At 36.7% G+C, this 25,907-nt stretch overlaps 1 protein-coding gene across 1 annotated transcript; it reads left to right on the top strand.

Annotated features, from left to right (window-relative positions):
• Positions 1–1,374: 1,374 nt before the first annotated feature.
• LOC145575635 (uncharacterized) lies at positions 1,375–1,986 on the top strand. Its single transcript, XM_081633469.1, has one exon. It carries the CDS (start codon positions 1,375–1,377, stop codon positions 1,984–1,986), a length of 612 nt encoding a protein of 203 aa, XP_081489595.1.
• Positions 1,987–25,907: the final 23,921 nt, after the last annotated feature.

Below are 25,907 nucleotides of genomic sequence, written 5' to 3'. Positions count from 1 at the left end.
GTACTAGGTAGTAATTGTACTTGAATCACATATCGACAAGTTGAAATGATCAAATCACATATTGACAAGTCGAAAGGCTACCCAACTATCCCAAATCCTAACATGAATACTCCCTCCGTCCCAAATTACTCGCAACAGTTTGACTTTTTGCACTATTCATACATCTCCCTTTGACCATCTTTTTTAACTAGTATATGAAAGTCAATGTAATCATGTAAGATGTTGTTGGGTCTATTTTAATGTATAATTTCTTAATATAAACTTTTTATAACTTATATAAATATATAATAAAAGATATCAACGGTCAAACATGTGCATCGATAAGCGTGTCCAGTCAAAATGTTGCAAGTAAACTGGGACAGAGGGAGTAGATAGAATGCTACCCAAAATTATAGGTTGTAGCTAGTTTAGCACTTTAGCCATTGGAAGTTGATTTAAACCTTTATGAATAGCACTAAAATAGAAACCATTGACTTCATTTTGATAGATAAATCTACAAATTGAGTCTTTTGACTCTAGTAAGATCCAAAATTATCTTACCACCCATTAGCATGTTTAGACACCCATTAATAGAACTAGAGTGCTTTACCGTTGACTTTTTCCAACGCGTTTGAAATTGCGGTGACATTTATTATCTTTTTAATGATTTCTATTTCAGTATGCATGTTAGTTCCATTGAAATCAAAATACAGATATTATCCTCGTGTGTGGATAACTAAAAGAGCATATTTGACTTAATATTAGCCATTAAGAATGCAAATAAAAAGTGATTATATAACTTTTGTTTATCTTTAATTTGTATTGTACCAGTTATCTGTCGATGAAATAAAAGGCTATAGCTTGCTTGTTCTATCTACAGTTTCCAAAATACAAAGAAAAAATTGTTGCTACTTTTGCAGTGATTTTGATCTTGAATTTGGATACCACCCGCAAGAATTTAACCAATTAAATTAGTTGGTGAAAAATATACGTAGTATATGTTAAGATATATTCAAAATATATCTTTAGTCAATGTAAATATTCTAGTTACCTTGTTTATAGCTTAAGTATATTTTGTAATTAGCTATTCCCTTATTTGTAGCATAATTAGTGCCTTGAGATAAGGCTACTCAATTGTATATATTGGCTGACAAATTAATGGAATATTCACGGAATTAGTTTCCTTCATGGTATCAGTAGACTAGGGTATTCTTCCGCTGCACCCTACTGCTCTATTTTTTTTTTTTTCCGCCAATCTCTTCTCTTCTCTTCTTCCTTCTTTTCTTCTTCTTCTCCTCTCTTGTTTGCACAGCAGCCATGGCCGAAAATAAGAACAATTTTCATCCAGCTTTCACCGTGTCAAACATCAAAAGCAATATTCCCCTTACTATAGAAATGGAGAACGTCGAATACTCTGCTTGGGCGGAACTTTTTAAAATTAATGCTCGTTCTCACAAGGTTCTTAATCATATCATTGCTCCTAAAGAGAAGGTTGCTGCACCTTCGACCGCAGAGGAAAAGGAGTTATGGTCGGTGTTGGATGCTACCGTTCTTGGGTGGATTTATTCCACAATTTCGAAGGACCTTATGCATACAATCATGGAACCTGATTCGACGGCAATGGAGGCTTGGAATAGGCTCCGTAACATATTCCAAGACAATCAAAATTCCCGTGCCGTGACTCTTGAACATGAATTCTCCAACACGGATATGGAGGATTTCCCTAACGTCTCGGCGTATTGTCAACGACTCAAGAGTCTCTCCGATCAATTGAAGAATGTTGGGGCACCGGTGGATAACAACCGCCTTGTCCTTCAATTGGTCTCCGGTTTGACGGAACCGTACAATGGGGTTGCAACCTTGATAAGGCAAAGCAATCCTCTTCCTCAGTTTTACCAAGCCCGCTCAATGCTTACATTGGAGGAAGCCGGCTTGGCAAAGAAGGCAGCTTCGGCGTCGGCTTCGGCAATGGTGGTCAGTGCACCTCGTGATGCTAATTCGGGGTGAAGTTCGGGTTCATCATGTTCCTTCTAGGCACCAAATTGCGGATATTTTTACAAAGGGCCTCCCTCGTGTTCTTTTTGAAGACTTTAAAGATAGTCTAAGCATTCGTCCTCCTCCGGCTCAGACTATGGGGGTGTGTTAAGATATATTCAAAATATATCTTTAGTCAATGTAAATATTCTAGTTACCTTGTTTATAGCTTAAGTATATTTTGTAATTAGCTATTCCCTTATTTGTAGCATAATTAGTGCCTTGAGATAAGGCTACTCAATTGTATATATTGGCTGACAAATTAATGGAATATTCACGGAATTAGTTTCCTTCAGTATATATATTTGATCGACAGTAACCTAGCCCGTTGGTAATACTACTTCACCCAAAAGCATATATATTTTTCTTCTTAAATTTACATCACCATTATTATTTACAAACCCCTGAAAAATTATACTTCGTATTAAGCTTAGTCGAGTAATAAAATTGTACCTTTCAACTTTAATTTGAGCTAGAGGTTCAACCCCTATAACCCCATGCCAAACAAAGGGCACTTTGAGGGTGGAGTCCCTTACACTACCCCCTCACTCTTAAAATTTTTAGCTTGTTTACTTAGATCGAATTGACTTAAATAGGGTTTTGGCTCGATGAAGTAGCTAGTACTTCTAATCTCCTTACATTAACTTTTTTGCCAATTCCGAACTCATTTTGGACCATCAAGGTTTTAAATGACCCTTAAAACTTTAACAAAACATTTTTCAGCACACAAATCGATGAAACAAAATGATTGAGTTGCATTTTACAATTTATTAATACTTTTGGGTTGCATTTTGTAACTTCTTTTTTAAATGGCTGTAATTTATAAAATACAAACTTTAAAGGACTACAATTGACAAATTTTCCTAAAATATAATTTAAACTTTTTTTTTCTTACAAAATATTATATCCAATTCATACATTGAGATACAAAATGAGATTGCTATCTTGATTCATTGTTTTAAATTTGGGAAAGGCAATATCTACTTCAAAATTGCATGCTATTGGTATTGCATTTTTTGTTGAAGGTTGAATTTGACTGTATAGCAATTTATTATAGCATCTTCATATACCAAATTCCAAACATCCTAAATTAATCCATCGTTAAAATCCAATTGTAGTCCTTTATAAAATCCAAAAATTATACAACTATAAGAAAGCATTGAATGCAGTATGGCAATTAGAAGAACTAATTAATGGAACCAACAAATAAAATGAGAGAAAACTCAGAAGCAAGAAGAGGTGTACCTTTTAACTTGTGCAATAAAATAGGATGTTGTATTTATTAGTTGGTTGTATTTACAACTAGAAAGTGATCATTTTGTAGAATCACTATGAAAAAAACTTAAAGTCATGAGATTCACTTAATCTCATGCAGTAAATGACTAGTGTTTGGTCATGGGCTAGTCCGCTAGTTTCCTCCTACTTGGAGGAAGAGTCTACATGTTATATGGGCCAGTATTATTTCCTTATTGGTAAATTGGGCCCATATGATGCTGTTCTCTTTAATGAGACCAATATCAAAGGTGTGCTAAAATAAATTTGGGACATGCCCGTTATAAAGTCTTAAAGTTGGTAACTTGGGACTTGGGACTTTTTTTTTTTTTTTTTTTTTTTTTTTTTTTTTGAGAGGGATGGGACTTGGGACTATATGTTTGGTTGAAATATTGGGGTTGATATTATTTATATACACGAATACTCTATGTGTCTCTACTTATTTCATACTTCTTTCGTTTTTAAATACTACTTTCGGTACACAGGATATGCAACTTTTGTTAAAAATGGAAAGTTCACATTAGATGCAACTTTCTTCTTCTTTCCTTTTTTAGTAAATTTTTAAAATGAAATTACTCAAATACCCTTACTCAAGATATCATAAACACAATTAAACAACTAAATTAGAATAATATATTCACTTAATTAACATTATTTCCGGTGTTTAGGGATGAGTGGGGGTGGTTTCGGGTTGGTTCAGGGGCAGTTTAGTGTGAGTCGGGCGGTTTTGCGGTGGTTCAAAGTGAGTGGAGGTGGTTTCGGGGTGGTTTGTGGTGGTTCAAGGTGAGTGGAGGCGGTGGTTGGTTCAGGTGTGAGTGGTTCAGGTGGAGGCGGTGGTTCAGGGGTGACGGATGTTGGTGGTGGTGGTTCAGGGGTGACTACTGTTGTTGGTGGCTATTCTCTCTCCTACCCTTAATTACATACTCTTTAATTCATTAATTAGCTATTATGAAATTTTTATCTTGGGTTCCGTGAGAGCTCCAAAGTTGCATATAATGTGTACCGGAGGTAGTATTTATTTCTCCATGCGTAGAGTTTTACGAGAAATTGGAAAAAATAATAAAATATAGAGATAGAGGGGTTGATGGAAGAATAAAAAATTGTAAAAACCAAAAGTAGGTGAGTAAATTAGAGGAAAAAGAATATGAAATTGATAAAATATGATTTATGTTGGGTCCACTATTTGAGAGAATTGAATTAAATATTGTAAAAGATTTCCAAATTAGGAAATGGAGCAAGAATTTAATAACGGTCGGAAATAAAAAGTGGAGCAAGTATTTAAAAACAGAGGGAGTAACCTTTACGTAATATTATGAAGAAATTAATATATATATATATATATATATGTGTGTGTGTGTGTGTGTGTGTGTGTGTGTGTGTGTGTGTGTGTGTGTGTGTGTGTGTGTGTGTGTGTGTGTGTGTGTGTGTGTGTGTGTGTGTGTGTGTGTGTGTGTGTGTGTGTGTGTGTGTGTGTGTGTGTGTGTGTGTGTGTGTGTGTGTGTGTGTATGATACTTTTAAAATAATACATTAAGATTAATTCAACATGATCTCACATCTATAATATTATTAAAATCAATGGGATAACATGGTATTGTCATATGTCATTCTTCATTTAATAAGTTTGGCGCCCCATGAGCAATGACATGTCAAGACCTATTCTTCTACACTAAATATCACAATTCAATGCAAAATATTATTAAAACTCGAAGAAGTAGAAATGAAGTCTTGAGATGCATTAGCAAATGCATCTTCAACAGAACTAGGAATTTGGGAAAACAGAATGGGACCCAACTGTCAGTATAAAGTAATGTAGCCACAAAAAAAAGGAAAATCTTGTATAAGGGTATATGGTATAATACAACAATGTAATACTAAATTTCTTTTAACTTTGGAAAAATTAGAAAAAAAAATAATCCCAACTTTCATCAATTTTCCTACAATAATCCCAACTTTGGATTATTATGGAATAATCCGAACTTTGGGGGCTCCTCTTTTTCTTCAATCCCAAACCGGTCAACAAAAGTCAATGACCTATTATATTAGGTCACTTGACACGTGTCAAGCCCTAATTGGTCCAAAACATTTTAAAAAACCAAAAAAAAAAAAACAAAAATTCCAAAAATCACCAACCACCGGTCAACCTTCATCTTCCTCCACCGACCCACCCTAACAACCACCTCACTGCCCAGCCTGCCGCCCGTTAGTCACCGTCCATTTGCGTGAAACAACCTCCACCTCATAGCCGTCTTCCTCCCTCCCCGAAACACCCCATATTCCCCACGAAACCGCCACCCAAAACCTGAATCCACCACCCCGAAACCCCAAATCCACCAACAAAACCCCCCATTACTGCCAAAACCCCCCAAAATTGTTCTTCCCACCACCCCGAAACCCTAAGCGGCTAGGATTTTTTTACGGTGGGGAGGAATTTTTGGGGATTTTCGGGTTTGGGAGAGGAGGTTTTAGGCTGCGAACGGGGAGTGCGAAACCAGAGGAGGGGAAGGGGAAAGCGGCGAGTGGGAAACCGTCGCAGGGGAAAGGGGAAGGGAAACCAGCGTAGGGGGGAGGGAATTAGCGTCGGCGTTTGGGGTTGGCCTAGTGGTTGTTGGGGTTGGTCGGTGGTTTTTGGGGTTGCTGGTGCTAAAATTTTGGGGTTGGTTGGTTTTTTTTTTTAATAAATTTTGTTTTAGCCAATTCAGTTGTGACACGTGTCACTTTAAAAAACAAAAAAAAAAATTAACCATTCAACCGGTCACCGATTTTGGGATTGAAGAAAAAAAGGAACCCCCAAAGTTCGGATTATTCCATAATAATCCAAAGTTAGGATTATTGTAGGAAAATTGACACTAGTAGAATAAATGTAATGGCAAGCGGTTCAAACCCCCTAATGGCAAGCGGTTTTGAACCGCATGGGCTTAGGGGGCTTGCCATTTGCCATTTAAATGGCAAGCGGTTCAGAACCGCTTGCCATTACTAGAAAAAGGGCAGCGGTTTTGGCGCCAAACCGCTGCCCAATATGGGTATAAAAATTAAAAAAAAAATATATATTGGATTTTTCACATAAATTGATACACAAATCAAACATATGTAAAAGCATTAATATTTTTATTAATTATTTGTTCTAATATTACATTTACATCAAAAAAAAATTAATACAAGTAACAAAATTAATACAAATAATATATTTAAAAAAAATGCTCATGTTGCTTCGTACCACCAGCCACGACCACCAACACCACCGGCCCACCACGACCCACCAATACCAGTACACCCACCACGACCCCCACCAATACCTGAACACCCGTCAGCATCGACCCCTACCAATACACGACCACCCACCAGCCACGACCACACACCAGCCACCCGTCCACACACGACCCCCACCAACACCAAACAACAAATAAAAAAAAAACACACCACCAACACACACCGGCCAACACCACCACCCACCACGACCCCCACCAACAACAAATCGACCTAAAACAAACCAATTCAACCACCCATCACAATAAAATAAAATAAAAACTGAAAAAAACAAAATAAAAGATTAAAAAAAAAAGGAAATACCTTGAATACAACCAAAAAATCGAAATTGGCTTTAAATTTGGGTTTTATGGGTCAAATTCGACCATAAAAACTCTAGATCTAGAGTTTTTATTGTCGAATTCGACCATAAAAACCCCCACACACCACCACCGGACTACCACCATTTAAACCCACACAAATTGGCTCGAATTGGCTCGAAAACCCACCTGAATTCGCTCGAAAACCCACAAGAACAAATGAGGGTCTTGGCGTGAGAAAGGAAAGAAAGAGATGAGATAGAAAGATAAGAGAAGGAGATGGAGAAAGGAGAGTTGAGAAGAAAGAGAAGATGCGTGACAATGGAGGGGAGAGAGGAGAGAGAAGTGGGGGAGTGAAAGAGAGGAGAGAGAGAGAGTTGTTAGCCTGTTAATAGGGGCGAAAGGGGAGAGAGGAGAGAGAGGTCGTGAGAATGTGAGATTTATTGGGCTTAGGGTTTGTGAGCCCGTTTTTTTTTTTTAAATGGCCAGCGGTTTAAGGTTGAACCGCTTGCCAATTTAACTAATAGTAAGCGGTTCAACCCTAATCCGCTTGCCATTAGTTAAAAGGCAAGCGGTTCGCGCCAAAACCGCTTGTCAATTCATAGTTTTTTTTTTTTTTTTAATCAGTAATGGGAAGCGGATAACACAAACCGCTTGCAAATCATAGCTTCCCATCACATTTATTCTACTACTGTGATGAAAGTTGGGATTGTTATTTCTAATTTTTCCTTTAACTTTTTATTTCTGTTGACCCTTTAATTAGTTGTTTGACTCCGATTTCCTCAATTTCTTTTTTACTTTTCACTACTATTTAATTTTATCACCATTTCAACCCATTTTTCATGGTTCTCAATTTTTTCTCCAATTATTTTTTCTTGAGGTAAGTTCAGAGGGGCAAGACTTCATGATGGAAAATGGCAAGGAAGATGCTAGTGATAGAGGATCCGATTTTAACAAATCGTACGGAGGAATGTGATGAGCTCTTTGGTGGTGGTAGTGGCTGTATTTTTGGAGACGATGTCGAGAACAATGCTACCATTGAAGACCCAGTGAAGCACGATTGAGGCGAGGAAGATGAATTGGAGTTTGCTTTAGACGCATGGTTGAAGGAGGTAATTGTTAACTAACAAAAGTTCGTAGCTAGGGTTTAGCGAAAATTTAGCAAAACCTCAATTGGGAGTAGCGAAATTTTAATTACATCAAATGGTTAGGGGATCAAAAATTTAACGAAGCCTGAATTATATCAAAATTAAAAAAAGAGGAACAAATTAGGGGACTTTTTTTATAGCCAAGTTTGCTCAGCCTTTAATCAAAATAAGAAGAACAAATTAGGGGACTTTCACCATCTTCACTGGCCCGATTGAATGGGTAATCTGCCATAATAATTTAAATGTAAATCCATGTGAGCATGTAGTGAAATAATCTGCCACAATGGACATTGTTTTATATACTACTCTATTGTATTATATAACATTGTTTTATATACTACTCATCTATTGTATTGTATAACATTGTTTTATATACTACTCTATTGTATTATATAACATAGTGAGCATGTGGTGGAAAAATATGTTTGTTTTTTTCCCTTTATGATGACTGGACTTAGTTTTAATTGTGTGGTCTGTGTGAAACAATGGTTGTATCAATGTGACGAGTCATATTTATATAGTGTTTATAGGCACGATTATGCTTGTTTTATAGTTGCTTTTTGAGTCTTTTGTCGCTTTTTAGGTCACAATTGCATAAGTTGTCCATTTTGTGCTCTATTACGCTTCGTTTGTGTTTTCTTAATGTTTCAGGTAGTTTTTATAATTATTTGGACGCTTTCGGAGTGGTTTTGGAAGAATCGGACAATGATAGGATGAAAATTCGATGAATCAAGGTTGTTTAATGAAGGATATGTGTTTGTGGAAACTTAGGTTGAGATTCATATGAATGAGTAATGAATATAGCATCCACAGGTGTCGTTGTGCACTTTTCAGAATTGAATTTGAGTTAGAAACGAAGTAAAACGATGTTTTACAAAGTGGCAAAACTTACCTTTTCTCACTCTTTTGATCATAACTTGAGTTATAAAAATTAGATTGAAGTGATTCAAGTTGAGTAGGAAACTAGACTTGAAGATATTTCCAACAGTAGGTCACACGACTATATAAAACTTATGAATCAGAAGTTACAAGCCTGTGAAGTTGACACAATGTCCAGTAGCCCCGAGCGAGAGCTCGCAAGGTAGCTCGCATAGGCCTCGAGCAACAGCAGCCCCGAGCGAGAGCTCACTCGAACATGGAGCTATAGCTCCAATTTACCCACGACAGCAACAAGCAAGGAGCATCGTAGCACGTCTTTTGCTTGGCCCTCGATTCCATCGAGCATCTTCGTGCCACGTCATCTTCTATCGTCCAATCGTTTGACAACTCATGTAATTTATATTTTCTTATTACTTTTCTTTAATTATTTTTAGATTAGTTTTAGGATAATATAAATACTCAAGGGATTATTATTTTCCCTTATGCCTTTTATGCTTTTATATGTTTTACGTTCGTTTTAGCTTTCTCTCTAGCCCTAGTTTTTCATGGACAACTCCATGGATTCCTTCATGGATTTGTCCTTGAATTTGTTACTCTAATTTATAGAGGTAATTTTATTTCTTTACTTTTGATTATGCTTTCTTTATTAGTTTTAGTTTTAATTATTTATTTCATGCTAAAGTAGTTTATTTCTAGGGTTTGGTAATCCATGTTTATACTATGAATCTTGATTGATGTTATTGATATTTTAATTATTGATTTCTCTAATTGATAGTGTTTTGTTGTTAATCTTGCAACCTGATCAATTGTATGATTAATTCATGTTAATAAGAGTTTGAATCGAAAGATCTTACTTTTAGAGGCTTACTTACAATTAGCAATTCTGATTATGTTAGCGACCGAACTACATATGTTGATTTGAGAGCGTTGAGACCCGACCGTAGGCTTAGCAATTGCTCTAGATAATTGATTGATTGAATTATTATTGATATTTGATAGATTCAGAACTATAAACATGGTGAACCATAACCCTAGGTTCTTTTTATCAATTGTTTTACTCTTATTTTTAATTTAGACTACTTTTCTACCCCAATTTCGTGACATAGTTTAGTTTCACCAAGTTCTTAAAGGTTAGATTAAATAGTCATCTCTTTGTGGATTCGACCCTACTTACCCTACTACATTGTTAGGTTGTTTTGTTAGGAATTTATTTTTGACAGGTGTACGACAACCTATCACAATGCTACAGGAAAAGTGATTGATGATTATAATGTGATCTTGATTTGATGATTGTCCTCAGTTATAAAAGTGTATGTGCTTATTTAGTTTTAAATTGTATGTACAACAAGGGCAATGTGGGGCATGGGCAGTGTGTAGGCAGCAGGAAGGGGCAGGGGATTTGTGGGTAGGAGGAAGGGGAAGGGGTAGGCCTTGCATCCGATCCCTTTTACATGTGTTATGCATGTGTGTTTTTGTACCATTTATTTGCTTTTTACTGGATGCAATGCTTGCTTTAAGTGTGTTCTTGCTGTAAGTGTGTATGCATACTAATATATGCAGCATGGAGTATTGTTTATTTTCTGTTTTTTAGGTCAGTTTTTGTTGTTAAAAGTAGAATTATCCTAATTTTTTTTGTTTTTCACAACTGTGTTGGTGTTATGGTTGTTATAATGAATAACTTATTGATTTGGTTTGAATAATTGTGGTGGAATAGGTAAATGTTGGAGAAGAGTCCTACAAGACTCCTACGAAGGGAAGAGTACGGTGGCTATTAGTTTTGAGATTGAGGAGTTTGCAAATGTAGAGGTTTCTCTTCCCTCTCCCAATGTTGGAATGGTCTTTGATAGTTAGAAAAAATAGATGAATACTTTCAGAATTACGGAAAGCAAGAAGGTTTTTTTGGGTGGTTCGGTCAAGTGGAATTTTTGTAGGTGCTAATGTGAAGGAGAAGAAGAGTTTGACATGGACATGTGAGTGTTTTGGTATGCCTGGTAGGAAGAGCAAGGAAATCGGTCCCACCTTTGTCTCGGATTCACAAATATGTGAGGAAGTTTGTGTGAAAAGGAAGAGTAAAAAAGTTGAATACCCGGTGAAATAATATGCAAAGGTGAACGAGGTTGGTGATTGGGTAATCAATAAAGCCGAGCTAGAGCATAAAGGTCACGCACCTACACCAGGGAAGTCCAAGAACATCACCAAGTTTAGAAAGAAGTTCTTGATGGACAACCGACATATACTTCGCCAAGTGTTCAATGATCGGAAGGCGGGTGTTCCGGTTGCAAAAAATATACAATTGTATGACCCATCAACCAAATTGTTTAACCAGAAACTGTAGTCAGAAACCTCACCGCATACGAAGGATCCATCATAATCCTTTTCCTCGTATGTTGTGATGCCCAAGTTTTCGTATACATGACAGCGGCCATCCTAACATAATGATCTCCAACACGAGACCTCGGGGAAACAGCGCGATAACAGTCCCTTTGAGATGCATCTATGCCATCACAAAGAATTAAGTTTGGACCGGGCCTGCAGTTTCCATTAGCCACACAATTAGACAACAACATAAAATATGAGAAGTCGCCATTACACATTAAAGCTTTATTTACTCTTTATCGTTTTTCAATGCCTTCCACCCTCGAACGAAGTAGATTTGCCTCTTGTCAAAGGGACTAAGCTTATTTGGCCTATGTCCTTCCTCCAAAATGGGGGAGCTGTTCATATTATTAGCAGAATAATCAGCACCAAATGTTTTGGTAGGATTAACTTCTTCCCTTGGTCCGGTACTCCCAGCATTTTCACAGTGAGGGCTTCCGTTTGCCAGAAATTCATTAGCACCCAAACCAGTCATCTTACCCACAACCACTAAGGGCTTCCCCAATCAAACCCTCAACAATGGGTTCCAACCTTGTACTCAAATGACCTAATACTTGTACATAGCCAAAATCGAGCGTAAACCATAAAAAAAAAAAGGGCCAAAAAAATAACCAACCTGAACTTAAACAATAAATAAAATAAATGTTTTCCCTTAAGGTCTTCCAAATATAAGATACATATTATTAGGAAATAAAAATAATAAAATATATTAAATATACTCCTAGCTATATGGAATCAAGAAATTTTTTTTTTCTTAAAAAAAAAATAACGCAAACCAGCACCCACCAAAAAATGTTCATCATGTTCTTTTTTTCTTCCAAGCAATTCCATAACAAAAATTGAAGCAATACCCGATACGGAGTAAAAAAATTTCATATAAATTATTAGCCTCCGCCATAATACCATAGTGGCAGATTAAAGATACAATCACAAAACAATAATTAAAAACCAGTAGCAAACCAATAAATCTTAATGATAATGTCAAAAGCTTCAAAAGGACTAAAGGGCAAGTAACATACTGTAATACCCCGTATTTTTAAGCCGTTTACTAATTATTTAGGAAATTTTGACTTTTGCTACCTATCAAACACATCAATTTTATTTTTGCTACTTATGAAAACTTTTATTTTATTTTACTACCTAACATATGCTCTTTTTTTAACTTTTGCTACCAGTTAACGGAATCCGTTAGGGTTCCGTTAAGTTTATTTTAAAAATAAATAATAATAAAAGTAATATTAAAATTTTTTTAAAAAAAAAACCCAAATGCCCAGCCCGGCCCTCCTGTCTGCCACTCAGCCACCCTCCCCCTGCCGGCGACCGGCACCCAAAGCTGCGGCCGGCGCTGGCAACCCTCTTCCACACCCTTTCCCCACCAACGCAACCCAGCCCCCTCCCTTTTCCCCTTCTTGTTGCCCCGACCCCAACCACCACACCGAAACCACAATTGCCACACACCAATCTCTCTCCTCTGTCCTCTCGGAGTTTCTCCGGCGAACCCACAATCGCCACTCCGGTTTCGAGCTCGGTTCTTCTTCAACCTCAGAAACAATTGTCCCCCACCCCCTCTCCCCCACCTACCCCCTTTCCACCACACGCACCACTACCCCCCCACACACACACAGCCACACCCACCACACACAGCCACACCACCACACGCACCACCTTCAGCACCACGCGCACCATCACACACGCACAGCCACACCCACCACTACCCAAAAAATTTTTTTTAAAAAATATAATAAATTGATGGAAAAGGGTAAACATACCTTATGATCTTCAAATTTTGGTTTATATGGTTAAATTCGACCATGAAAACCCTAGATCTGGAGTTTTCATGGTCGAATTCGACCTAAAAAACCATTAATTGTCGAATCCGATCTAAAATCGTGGGGGTGGGTGGCGCCGGACTTCGAAAACCGAGGAGAGAGAATGAGAAGGGAGGCCCGGAGGAGGGAGGCAGAGATTAGAGAGAAAGATGAGAGAGGCGGTGATGAGAGAGAAAGAGAACGGAGGAGGGAGGAGGAGGTGGTTATGAAAGAGAATGAGGAGGGAGGAGATGAGAGAGAAAGAGAAGGCTGGTGTTTTTTTTATTTTTTTTATTTTTTTGGCTGACGGGGAGGCATTTAGGGTGGTTAAGGCGGGAGGGGTGGCCGGATGGTGGTAATGAAGGTGGCAGGATCTCAATAACGGAATTATTAACGGATTCCGTGATCAGGTAGCAAAAATTAAAAAACGGGATTTGATAGGTAGTAAAATAAAATAAAACTTTTCCCAGGTAGCAAAAATGAATTTTATGTGTTTCAGAGGTAGCAAAAGTCAAAATTTCCAATTATTAATTATGGATTTTTTCGAAATATTTTATTATACAAAAATATCTATTATTGTCCATATATGATTTTACAAAGATATAATTTTATTACGCTTTATAATTATATGAGTTAACTCAAAGTTGTCGGAATTTCAACCTCCAGTATTTTGCTTCCGAGTCAAACTAACAAGTATCAAATTATTCCTCCTTCCGTAATCAAAGTCAACCCTTATATTAATACTACTCATATTCACAACATTTATTAGGCCGACCGCATTTATTGGGTCATCAGCATTTATTGGGCCAGCTGCATTTATTACGCAATTTATAAGATGCACCATTGTGCATAGAAGATATATGCACCAGTCTCAAAACGACGGTGTTTCATCAGTTTTTAATTTCTTTTTTAACGTCACTATCCTATTTCTTGCAGGAGATGTTTCTTCCATATTTCCTCTCTCCTTTTTTCCTTCTTCTTTGATCAAATTATTTCCTTAATTTCTCTCTCCTCCTTTTCTCTTTCATCTATTTTCTCTCTCCTCTTTTTCTCTTTCATCTATTTTCTCTCTCCTCTTTTTTCTGTTTTTGATTTTTTCACTCTGTTTCGGTCATCATTAATGGAGATTATTGAAGTACATGATGAACTTGATATTTCAGGTTAGATCATTGATCTATTTTATTATTTTTGCTTTGAAATTAAGTTATATTTCGCTCTTCTTATATTAAAATATTCTCTTGTGATTGATTTTGCAACCGGAATTGATTATATTATGTTTCGATTAATTGATGTTGATTTTGCAAATAAATTTGATTTTATTATGTTGATTAATTGTTAATATATTTTGAATTATATGTTTTATTTTTTCTCTCCTCTTTTTTTTGTTCATACTTTATATTATAAGTTTAATTTTTCTGTTTTTATTGCTTTTTCATCAATTAATATTGATATTATAAATGTTTTATTAATTGTTCATATTTTATAATTAATTCGGTTCATATGATTACTTACTGCAGAATTTATGTGATCAATTTGAAAGATATTCATATATTTTAGTTGATATTTATTAATTATTGATTAATTTGAGATCTAATGTTAATAAAGCTACTGAAAGTGTGTGTTGAATTTAATTGTTGAGTTTAATTGCTTATTTATTTTGGATGATTTTCAGTTTCATTTATTTTTTAATTGTTAAATTGATGTTTTAATTTGTATTTTATGAATATAATTTGATTATATCATGTTTTTGAACATTTTGTTCATATAATTCGAGTAACGCACTTTCCATTGTATATATTATCAAAATTGTTACTAGCAGCATCATCTTATGAACATTGTTTCTATTTTTATGAACATTTAGGTTACATTAATGAACCTTTCTGTTTTACATAAATCTCTGAGTATGAATGTATCAATGTATGTTTTTTAGAAAATAATTGTAAACATAATTATGAACATTTTTTTTCCTGTATTTGAAATTTGTTGTTTTATTTTTGAACTCTAGTAATGGTTATTATGAATTGTGTTTGTTTATTGCAGTTATAACATATGAAGTTGTTTATAAGGAAAGGCCGAGCAGCATTCTGAGCAGTGTTTTCACGTGCAGAAGTTTTTGAAGGATGATCAGTAGTTTGTGGTTGGGGTTCAGAAGTTTTTGTTGGGGGTTCAGAGATTTTTGTAGGGTATTCAGTGGCTTGTGGTTGGGGTTCATAAGTTATTATATGGGGTTCAGAGGTTTTTGTAGGGTGTTCAGTGGTTTGTGATTGGGATTCAGAAGTTTTTATAGGGGGTTTAGAGGTTTTTTAGGGTGTTCAGTGGTTTGTGGTTGGGGTTTAGAAGTTTTTATAGGGTGTTCAGTGGTTTGTGGTTGGGGTTCAGAATTGTTTGTAGGGTGTTTAGTGGTTTGTGGTTAGGGTTCAGAAGTTTTTGTAGGGTATTCAGTGGTTTGTGGTTGGGGCTCAAAAATATTTGTAGGTGGTTTAGAGGTTTTTGTAGGGTGTTCAGTGGTTTGTGGTTGGGGTTCAGAAGTTTTTGTAGGTTGTTCAGTTGTTTGTGGTTGGGGTTCAGAAGTTTTTGTATGGAGTTCATAGGTTTTGGTAAGGTGTTCAGTGATTTGTGGTTGGAGTTCAGAGGTTTTTGAAGGTGGATAAAATGTTTTTGAAGGGTGTTCAGTGGTTTGTAGTTGGGGTTCAAAAAATTTTCTAGGGAGTTAAGAGGTTTTTTTAGGTTGGTTAAGTGTTTTCTAGTGGCTTATCAAAAAAATTTGGGGGCTTATCATAAATAAATATAAAACAACAAAAGAGGATATACACAACATCCAAATAAATTATTATTCATACCAAAATACTTGATAAAATATATACACAAATTATTGCTTCATACATCACATATATATGGACATAAAAGACAACTTATATGAACATCAAACAGGAAATATATGAACAAAAATATGAGGGATATGGAATGAGTAACATCATATTTGCTAATTTTATTGCACAATCCATCAAAATTGGTTAAAAAGCTCAAAAGACACAAAAAAAAAAAAAAAAAAAAAAAAAAGCAAATTTCTATTTTTTTTTTTTTTAACAAAATACAAGATACTTCATATTAAAGTGGATAGAAGTAGAGTTTACTCCATTTTTGTTAAAAATTTTAGAGCTTCCAGTAATTTAGAGGTAAAAAAAGGAGAATCAAAATTGTTAATGAGGGAAACAAAAAATAAAATCCAAAAAAAAAAGGAGAGATTAAAATCGAAAATGGTTGTTTAAAGTTTTAATTTAGATTTTCAAATAATAAAGAGAATATCAAAATTCAATGGTGAAAAAATAATGGTTGGGCTTCTTTCTATTGGGCTCGGGCTTCTGTTGGGCGCGGATACATTTGGGCTAGGCAGCAAATTGGGCTTGGTGCACCTATTTCTAAGTGCACCATGGTGCATATAATACCAATTGCATTTATTAGGCCAACAACATTTATTAGGTTGGCTGCATGACAGACTAAAGTCATATCACCTAATCAAAAGTAATTTCTATAACCACTAACTAAAATAGATAGAGAAGTAGGATCGAATCCACATGGAAACGAGTCTTTTTATTCCTAATTAATTAATATAAACTAGATTATAGAGTAGCAAATTATTATTATCGATCGGAAACTAAACTACTAAGAGTAAAAGTGGAAAGAATAAAAGTAGGAGGAGAAACAATGAATAAAAGACCTAGGGCATAGGTTCACCAATAAATAATATTACAGGGTAAAACATAATAATAATCAATCATCAATGCATCAATTAATCAGATCATAAAGGGCTTTCGCTACGTATTACAATCACATAATTAATCTACCGGTATTAAATCTCATATCTCGAATCTCGACTTAACCATTTATAAATTAACCTGTCTATTGAAACTAGACCTAAACATCAATTCTCATCTCTCGAATCTCGAATCAATATTGTCAAACTCATGCATAAAAGATCAGGTCTAATCTAGTCACATTGCATTAAATCAATCAATAGGAAATTAATCTAGAATTGACAATCAACAACAATAAATAACCCCTTCATATTATTTATGGATCCCCATGAACCTTGGAAAGAAAACTACTCACGCATAATTAAATTTACATTAATCAAAGCAATTGAACAAGACATGATTAAAATCAATAAATAATAAAGCTAATAAGCAAGCAATAATAATAAAAACTAGAGAAAGACAATTAGAGAAGAAGTAAAAGGAAGCAAGGTATCTGACAATAATTTAAAACTAATCCAAAACTAATGATAAACGAAACTAAAGTAAGACTAAAACTCCTAAACTTCCAACTGCCAATTATATCCAAGCCCAAAACTAAAATAACCGGCTATATACAATCTCAAAGTCATACTCGCCCGATCGGACATTGGGCCGCCCGATCGGGCCCACCATTTCACACGCCCCCAACAGCTGGCTTATTTAGAGGTTGGACTTCTTTCCATCTTGAATTTGTAACTTGTGTTTAATATAAGTTGTCCCAATTCACTTCTTCTTGATATCCAAGTACTTGACTTGCAATTAATACTCCAAAATGATTCGAGCCCTCAATCACCAAAACAAAATTTCGTTAACTTGGTCTTGGGCTTTAAATATACGGCCATAAAATACGGTCCGACTCCAATGTCTTCGTAGTGGATCAATAGGCTCGGGAATTGTCATAAATCTGCAGATTCCTATAAAATAATACCAACTCTACAAAAACACTAGAAAACATATATTAGTAATAAAAATAGCTCCGTAGAGCTCAAATAAGCACAAATATGACCGTGGGACGGGGAATAAAAATATATATAAAATAGACTCATCAAACTTCCCAAGCCAAACTTTTACTTGTCCCTAAGAAAAGCAATGAATAAATAAATCAATACTTCACCCCAAAAGTAATTTAAATCAATAAATATAATTCAAGGTAAATCTAACAAACATGTATAAAAGTCAACCAATCAAATCCATCCAACTACCAATCTTCCCTAACAATTGTCAAATAAATCAAACCACAAGAGCGTATAGAATTCAAGACTAGTGCTCACACACTCAACTCTCATTTATGTGGCGAGTAAAAGATGTACTCGATCGCTCTCCAACCAACCCCTTTAATATGAACAATGCCCTCCCAATTAACTCACACTCTCGTGTGTTTAAAAAGATATACACTCAACCTACTAGTCGACTCGAAATATGTCAAATCATAACTTGCATTGATAAACAACTAATTTCATATTCACACAACTCTATGCAAAAAGGTCGGAAGGTCTTTAAAGCTTGTAATGTAAAGCTAGGGTAAAAGGTAGGATAAATTTGGGAAATTGTGAGAGTAAAGCCATGTTTAAGGGAGCCAAATCCTAATAAATAAAACCAAGGTCAAAAATAAATAATGACCAAACATCTCCAACATACTCAACTCCACCAAAAATTCACCAAATACAACTCCAATAAAAACAAACAATCCCAACACTTACAATTTCACTCATAAAAGTATGATAATGTAGAACTAAAGTGAATAAACAAACTTCAAACTCATTCTTTTTTTCAAACTTGATATTCTTTTCTCTTTTTTTTTTTTGAACTTTTTTTCTTGAGCAACCTTCAACTATTACACTTGAACATTTAAACAGTTTTTTTCTTTTGCTCCTTTTTTTTTCTTTTTATCTCACATTGGAAATTTTTCAACTTTTAAACACCTATTTTTAAAAAAATTTCCAATCATAACATAAGAACAAATAAATAACTTCTCAAATTCACCCAAATTGTGCAAATAAATAAGCACACTACAACTCCCTCACCTCACTAACTATTAGCTCCCCCAAGACAAGCTTGGGACTAGTAATCAATGGGGCTTAAATAGGCTTGTAATGTGGCTAATAAACAACAAAAAATCAATGCAATAACATGGGTAGAAAGAAGGGAACAAATGTATCTAATATCATCTGAAGGCCACCTAAAGAACAAATGCCTTTGTCCTCCTCAATGTGCATAATAATGAGTCATACAAACATTACTCAAAGTTAAAAATCAATACTCAAATTCATTGACATACCAGGAACTAACACACATTCCTCACTAAATCAACTAGTCAAGCACTATATTCACAAGCAGTTGGGCAAAATTGACACATGTTAAGGTTTCAAGGCAATCAAACATCAAATCATGATCAACTAATCCACAATATCTATCATCAAAAACCAAGAATCAAAACAATTTCGAAAAATTTTCATCAAGGGGCACAAGGAAGCATGATTTATAATTCATTGGAATGTATTTTTGGTTTTTTTTTTTTTTTTTTAAAAGCAATAAAACACCATACGAACACGTACGGGAACCTCCCCCCAAGCTAAATTAGACAATGTCCTCATTGTCTTAAAGGGAAGCTAGTAGTCAAGGTGAATACTCCTCATCATCACCACATCAATGTCACCAAAGCCTCAAGGATTGCAATGCATCTCTTTGGAACAAATTTGGGCAAAAATGAAACAAAGTGTTAGTGGGAAAAGGTCCAAATTTGAGTCAAGTGTACTATTTCGATCATTACTTTTGATATATAAGTGATAATGCAATGATTTTAATTGCATTGGAAAGTAGACTTGAAGAGATTTCCAACAATAGGTCGCACGCCTAAATCCGATAAGAAACGCAAAAGTTATGGCTTGTCGAAATTGACGGATTTTGCTAACGCTATGCGCGCCCGATCGGGCGAGCTCTGCCCGATCGAATACGAGTGCAGTTCCAGCGTGAATGAAGCCTTCTCTAGCTCAAAAATCTGCACAAAACAAACTCCCACAAGCATAAGTTACACTCTCCTTACCTCTCTAAATAAATAAATAAAATAAAACACACACACACACACAAAAATGAGAAAAAACTAAACTAAAAGGCAAATTAAAGTACGGGTTGCCTCCCGTAAAGCGCTAGTTTATCAAGGTCTCACTCGACCATACTCCTTCTCTCAATCGGAAGAATTCAACGCCTTGAGTAATTTATCAAATGCTCCTGCAAACATTTCATTAAACACTATATAAGGCTTAATTGCAAGCACATTAATCCTTACAAAGAAAAGGTTAGGAGCACGTAAAGAGAACTCAAGGTAGAAGGAAAAATCAAAAGAGAGAGATGAAAATACACCACAACCTTATACTTCCTCCGTTAAAAATTTATAATTAATAGAACGAACATGGAGGTAGTCATTGTCTTTATCATCCAATAATGACTTGAAAATTTCACCCTTACGAATAACCTCATCATCATCAAAGGAATTTCCAACCATCGTTTCTACAACTAATGATTTTTCAATCACCGATTCATCAACCAATGATTTTTCAACCACAAATTCTATAATTGATGGTTCTTCATCCTTAATAACATTCATATTATTATAGTGTCCATAGACTTTTTCATCAAGAGCCTTCCAATAACTTTCATTAGCAACTAATCGTTTCCGAATATGATCATATGTATATGGAAAGACTCTAAAATCATCAGGAGCACGCACGAAAAACTCACTATAAGGGCATTCAGGATTTTCATGACAAAGACGATATTGACAAAGACAGTATTCAGGTGTTGCATAAAAATCATATAATTCTTGTAGTGGCGTAAGCATGGAGATTTTCAACTCATAAAAAAATAAAAAATAAAAAAAATCTAGACTTTAATAATAATTAGAAATAAAAATAAAACCGTTTCCCCGGCAACGACGCCAAATTTTGACAGGCTAAAGTCGTATCACCTAATCAAAAGTAATTCCTAAAACCACTAACTAAAATAGATAGGGAAGTAGGGTCGAATCTACGGGGAAATGAGTCTTTTTATTCCTAATTAATTAATATAAACTAGATTATAGAGTAACAAATTATTATTATCGAAGGGAAACTAAACTACTAAGAGTAAAAGTGGAAAGAATAAAAGTAGGAGGAGAAACAATGTATAAAAGACCTAGGGCATAGGCTCACCAATAAATAATATTCCAGGGTAAAACATAATAATCAATCATCAATAATTCATCAATTAATCAGATCATAAAGGCCTTTCGCTACGTATTACAATCACATAATTAATCTACCGGTATTAAATCTCATATCTCGAATCTCGACTTAACCATTTATAAATTAACCTGCCTATTGAAACTAGACCTAAACACCAATTCTCATCTCTCGAATCAATATTGTCAAACTCATGCATAAAAGATCAGACCTAATCTAGTCATAGAGCATTAAATCAATCAATAGGAAATTAATCTAGAATTGACAATCAACAACAATAAATTACCCCTTCATATTATTTATGGATCCCCATAAACCTTGAAAAAAAAACTACTCACGCATAACTAAATCTACACTAATCAAAGCAATTGAACAAGACATGATTAAAAGCAATAATAATAAAGCTAATAAGCAAGCAATAATAATAAAAACTAGAGAAAGACAATTAGAGAAGAAGTAAAAGGAATCAAGGTATCTGACAATAATTTAAAACTAATCTAAAACTAATGATAAACGAAACTAAAGTAAGACTAAAACTCCTAAACTACCTACTGCCAATTTAGCTTCCCTTTATATAATAAAGAGGAGTTATAATCAAGGTCAACTTCTAACCCACTACCAAAAAGCCGCATACTACTGCCAATCTCCATATTAGTGGGCTTTTTATTATATCCAAGCCAAAAACTAAAATAACCGGCTATATACAATCTCAAAGTCATACTCGCCCGATCGGCCATTGAGCCGCCCGATCGGGCCCACCATTTCACACGCCCCCAACAACTGGCTTATTTAGAGGTTGGGCTTCTTTCCATCTTGAATTTGTAACTTGTGTTTAATAGAAGTTGGCCCAATTCACTTCTTCTTGATATCCAAGTACTTGACTTGCAATTAGTACTCCAAAATGATTCGAGCCCTCAATCATCAAACCAAAATTTTGTTAATTTGGTCTTGGGCTTTAAATATACGGTTGTTTCGGGTGTACTCCGATGGGAATATCCGAACCACTGACAGCACTGCTGGAGTCTCGGGCTGCCTGTTGGGACCTCGGGCTGAACCTCGGGAAACTCCGTCAGCACCACTGGAGGACCTACAAGAGAGAGAACGTAAACTGCCCTCGGGGGTGGTTTCGAGGAACTCCCCTCCGATGGCTAAGTAAGTGTTTGCCTTTTGGGAGAGTATAAAGCTTAATATGCTTAAAGAGAGAGAGAGAGAGAGAGAGAGAGAGATTCATCAACCCCCTTTATGTGGCATATACGGGGGTATTTATAGTGTATGATAACCCTAATTTTAGTTGGGCTGGCAGCCGGGAGTCTGTGATCGACTTACTCTAGTTGGGCTGGCAGCCGGGAGTCTGTGATCGACTTACTCTAGTTGGGCTGGCAGCCGGGAGCCTAGAGCCGACTCACCCTGGTCGGGCTGGCAGCCGGGAGCCGGGAGCCTGGAGCCGACTTACCCTGGTCGGGCTGGCAGCCTGGAGCCGGGAGCCTAGAGCCGACTTACCCTGGTCGGGCTGGCAGCCGGGAGCCGGGAGCCGGGAGCCTGGAGTAGACTCAACGGGCTCAAAATGGTACTCGAGGTGCGTCATCCCTAGAGGGGCTGAGAGCGGGAGGTAGTTCAGCAGGAACTACCCTATACAACTAGCCCCCTAGAGATGGTATGAGGTGACTCATGCCAACTCTCTTGGTCGTCCTTCACCCCTTGAGTGAGGCCGGAAGCGAAGGAACAGCTCAGCAGGAGCTATCCTGTACAACTAGACCCCCAAGTGGTGGTATGACGTTACTCATGCCAGCTCTTTTGAGGTTGTAACCTTATCGGTAATTACTCAATAGGTCGTCTGACTGAGATCCTCCCATACAACTAGCCCCCCAAGTCTTAGGAGTTCTTCCGTGGTTCTAAGACTTAGAGAGATGTGTTGCAAAATGATAAAGTTGTCGTTTTCACGCAAAGAACAGTAATTAGGAGCTTAAGCGAGGAATTTCTGTTACTCCCGTTGAAAACCGAGAAGTTACAGCCTGAATCAAGGAGCTTTGATTACTCTCACTCAATTTTGAGAGATTATGGGCTTGGGCAAGGAATTTCAATTACTCCTGCTGAAGTTTGAGAATTTCAAGGAATTTCGATTACTCCTCGCTACACGCTGAAAAATTACGAGCTGAGCTTAGGCGAGGAATTTTGATTTCTCCCCACTGAATGCTGAAAAATTACGAGCTGAACTTGAGCGAGAAATTTTTATCTCTCCCCACTGAATGCTGAAAAGTTTCATCTGAACTTAGGCGAGGAATTTTTATCACTCTCCGCTGAATGCTGAAAAATTACGAGCTGAACTTAGGCGAGGAATTTTGATCACTCCCCGCTGAATGCTGAAAAATTACGAGCTGGACTTAGGCGAGGAATTTTGATCACTCCCCGCTGAATGCTGAAAAATTACGAGCTGAACTTAGGCGAGGAATTTTGATCACTCCCCGCTGAATGCTGAAAAATTTCGAGCTGAACTTAGGCGAGGAATTTTGACCACTCCCCGCTGAATGCTGAAAATTTTCGAGCTGAACTTAGGCGAGGAATTTTGATCACTCCCCGTTGAATGCTGAAAAATTTCGAGCTGAACTTAGGCGAGGAATTTTGATCACTCCCCGCTGAATGCTTAAAAATTTCGAGGTGAACTTGAGCGAGGAATTTTTATCATTCCCCGCTGCGTGCTGAAAAATTACGAGCTGAACTTAGGCGAGGAATTTTGATCACTCCCCGCTGAATGCTGAAAAATTTCGAGCTGAACTTAGGCGAGGAATTTTAATCACTCCCCGCTGAATGCTGAAAAATTACGAGCTGAACTTAGGCGAGGAATTTTGATCACTCCCCGCTGAATGCTGAAAAATTACGAGCTGAACTTAGGCGAGGAATTTTGATCACTCCCCGCTGAATGCTGAAAAATTTCGAGCTGAACTTAGGCGAGGAATTTTGATTACTCCCCGCTGAATGCTGAAAAATTTCGAGTGCTGAATGCTAAAAAATTTCGAGCTGAACTTAGGCGGGGAATTTTGATCACTCCCCGCTGAATGCTGAAAAATTTCGAGCTGAACTTAGGCGAGGAATTTTGATCACTCCCCGCTGAATGCTGAAAAATTTCGAGCTGAACTTAGGCGAGGAATTTTGATCACTCCCCGCTGAATGCTGAAAATTACGAGCTGAACTTAGGCGAGGAATTTTGATCACTCCCCGCTGAATGCTGAAAAATTTCGAGCTGAACTTAGGCGAGAAATTTTAATCACTCCCTGCTGAATGCTGAAAAATTTCGAGCTGAACTTAGGCGAGTAATTTTGATCACTCCCCGCTGAATGCTGAAAAATTTCGAGTTGAACTTAGGCGAGGAATTTTGATCACTCCCTGCTGAATGCTGAAAAATTTCGAGCTGAACTTAGGCGAGGAATTTTGATCACTCCCCGCTGAATGCTGAAAAATTTCGAGCTGAACTTAGGCGAGGAATTTTGATCACTCCCCGCTGAATGCTGAAAAATTTCGAGGAATTTTGTTTTGGCCATGACTTTTTGCTTGCGCTCCTTACTTAATTTATGTAAGGGCTTATGCAATGGTCTTCTTTCATCTTGTTTTGGTTGTGACCTTTTGCTTGTGCTCCTTACTTAATTTATGTAAGGGCCTATGCAATGGTCTTCCTTCAGCCTGTTGGCTGACATACTGAGGAATCGAGTGGAGCAGAACCAAGAGTGCCTTGGTGCCATTCAACTCTATCCTTTTTGCTTGCAAGAGTGTCAAAGAGAAGTACCTAAGAGATCCTTGGTACCCCTCACTGATTCTCTGCGATGCTTGACCGAACAACTATCCTCCTGCTCGCACTTAGTTTAGGGAGCGAACTTTGAACTAGAGCTGACGAAACTAACAAGACATGACAACAGGACATGACCCAGACACGAAAAATCGGGTTAATTTAAAACATGGGTATGAATTGACACAACACGACACGACACTATTGTCGGCTCTAGAATATTCTTATCGTCCCCTTTATAGAAGCGAGAACAGTGAGGAATTGTTGCTGCTTGTTATTGTAGATTTCAATCTCTCAGCTGGACCTGGTTAAGACCAGGTCTTGGCTGCTGCTTTCAGTATGACCTGGTTAAGACCATGTCTTGGCTGAATTTTGACATGCTCATGCTGGACATGGTTAAGACCAAGTCTTGGACGCTTTCTTCATTTTTAGCCTCATATTGAGGTGGAAATTCTTTGGATCCCCAGATGAGTAAGAATTGATATCATGTTTCTCACTTTGATCTATAGGGTTCCATATCAATTGTCACTTGACTTGGTGCTCTTTTCTGCACTATGTCACCAGTAATCCTTTATATCTGTTATACACAAATATTTGGCATAAAATAGCATTAGTGCAAATAAATTATAGAGAAGTCAATGAGCTCCTCTTTGAAGGAACTTTTAAGGGAAGAAGTAGTTTTGTATAGCTTAAGCTATTCTTTTTTGAAGCAGAAGCAGTGTTTGGGGCAGGATCGCTTGTTGTGAGAACCGGATTTTTTAGTGATATGACTCGGAGGGAGTCATCCCACATTATAGAACCCCCAAATGATGGAGCACTGTAGAGTTGCTCCCTTGCATCTAGCCCCCCTAAGTCTTAGAGGTGCTACAGCGGTTCTAAGACTTAAAGGAGACTGATGATTCACGGCAGCCTTGAGGTACATTACGCTCTTCTTGTTAGTGCTGAGTTAGATGGCTTGGCGTACTTGGAAAACTCTGACTACATTGCTGAAAACTTCAGCTTTTGCTGAAAAGTCTAATTGGCTTACTGAAGATTTTAACTTTCTGGCTGAGACACCA

The sequence above is a fragment of the Chenopodium album genome, chromosome 2, assembly GCF_948465745.1.
Source record: "Chenopodium album chromosome 2, dcCheAlbu1.1, whole genome shotgun sequence".
NCBI classification, from domain to species: Eukaryota; Viridiplantae; Streptophyta; class Magnoliopsida; order Caryophyllales; family Amaranthaceae; genus Chenopodium; species Chenopodium album.
This window is presented reverse-complemented; position numbering and strand designations above follow the sequence as displayed.

Bases quoted from the DNA above. Each gene is read 5' to 3' on its own strand.
- LOC145575635 (XM_081633469.1), top strand. From the start codon at position 1,375: ATGGAGAACGTCGAATACTCTGCTTGGGCGGAACTTTTTAAAATTAAT.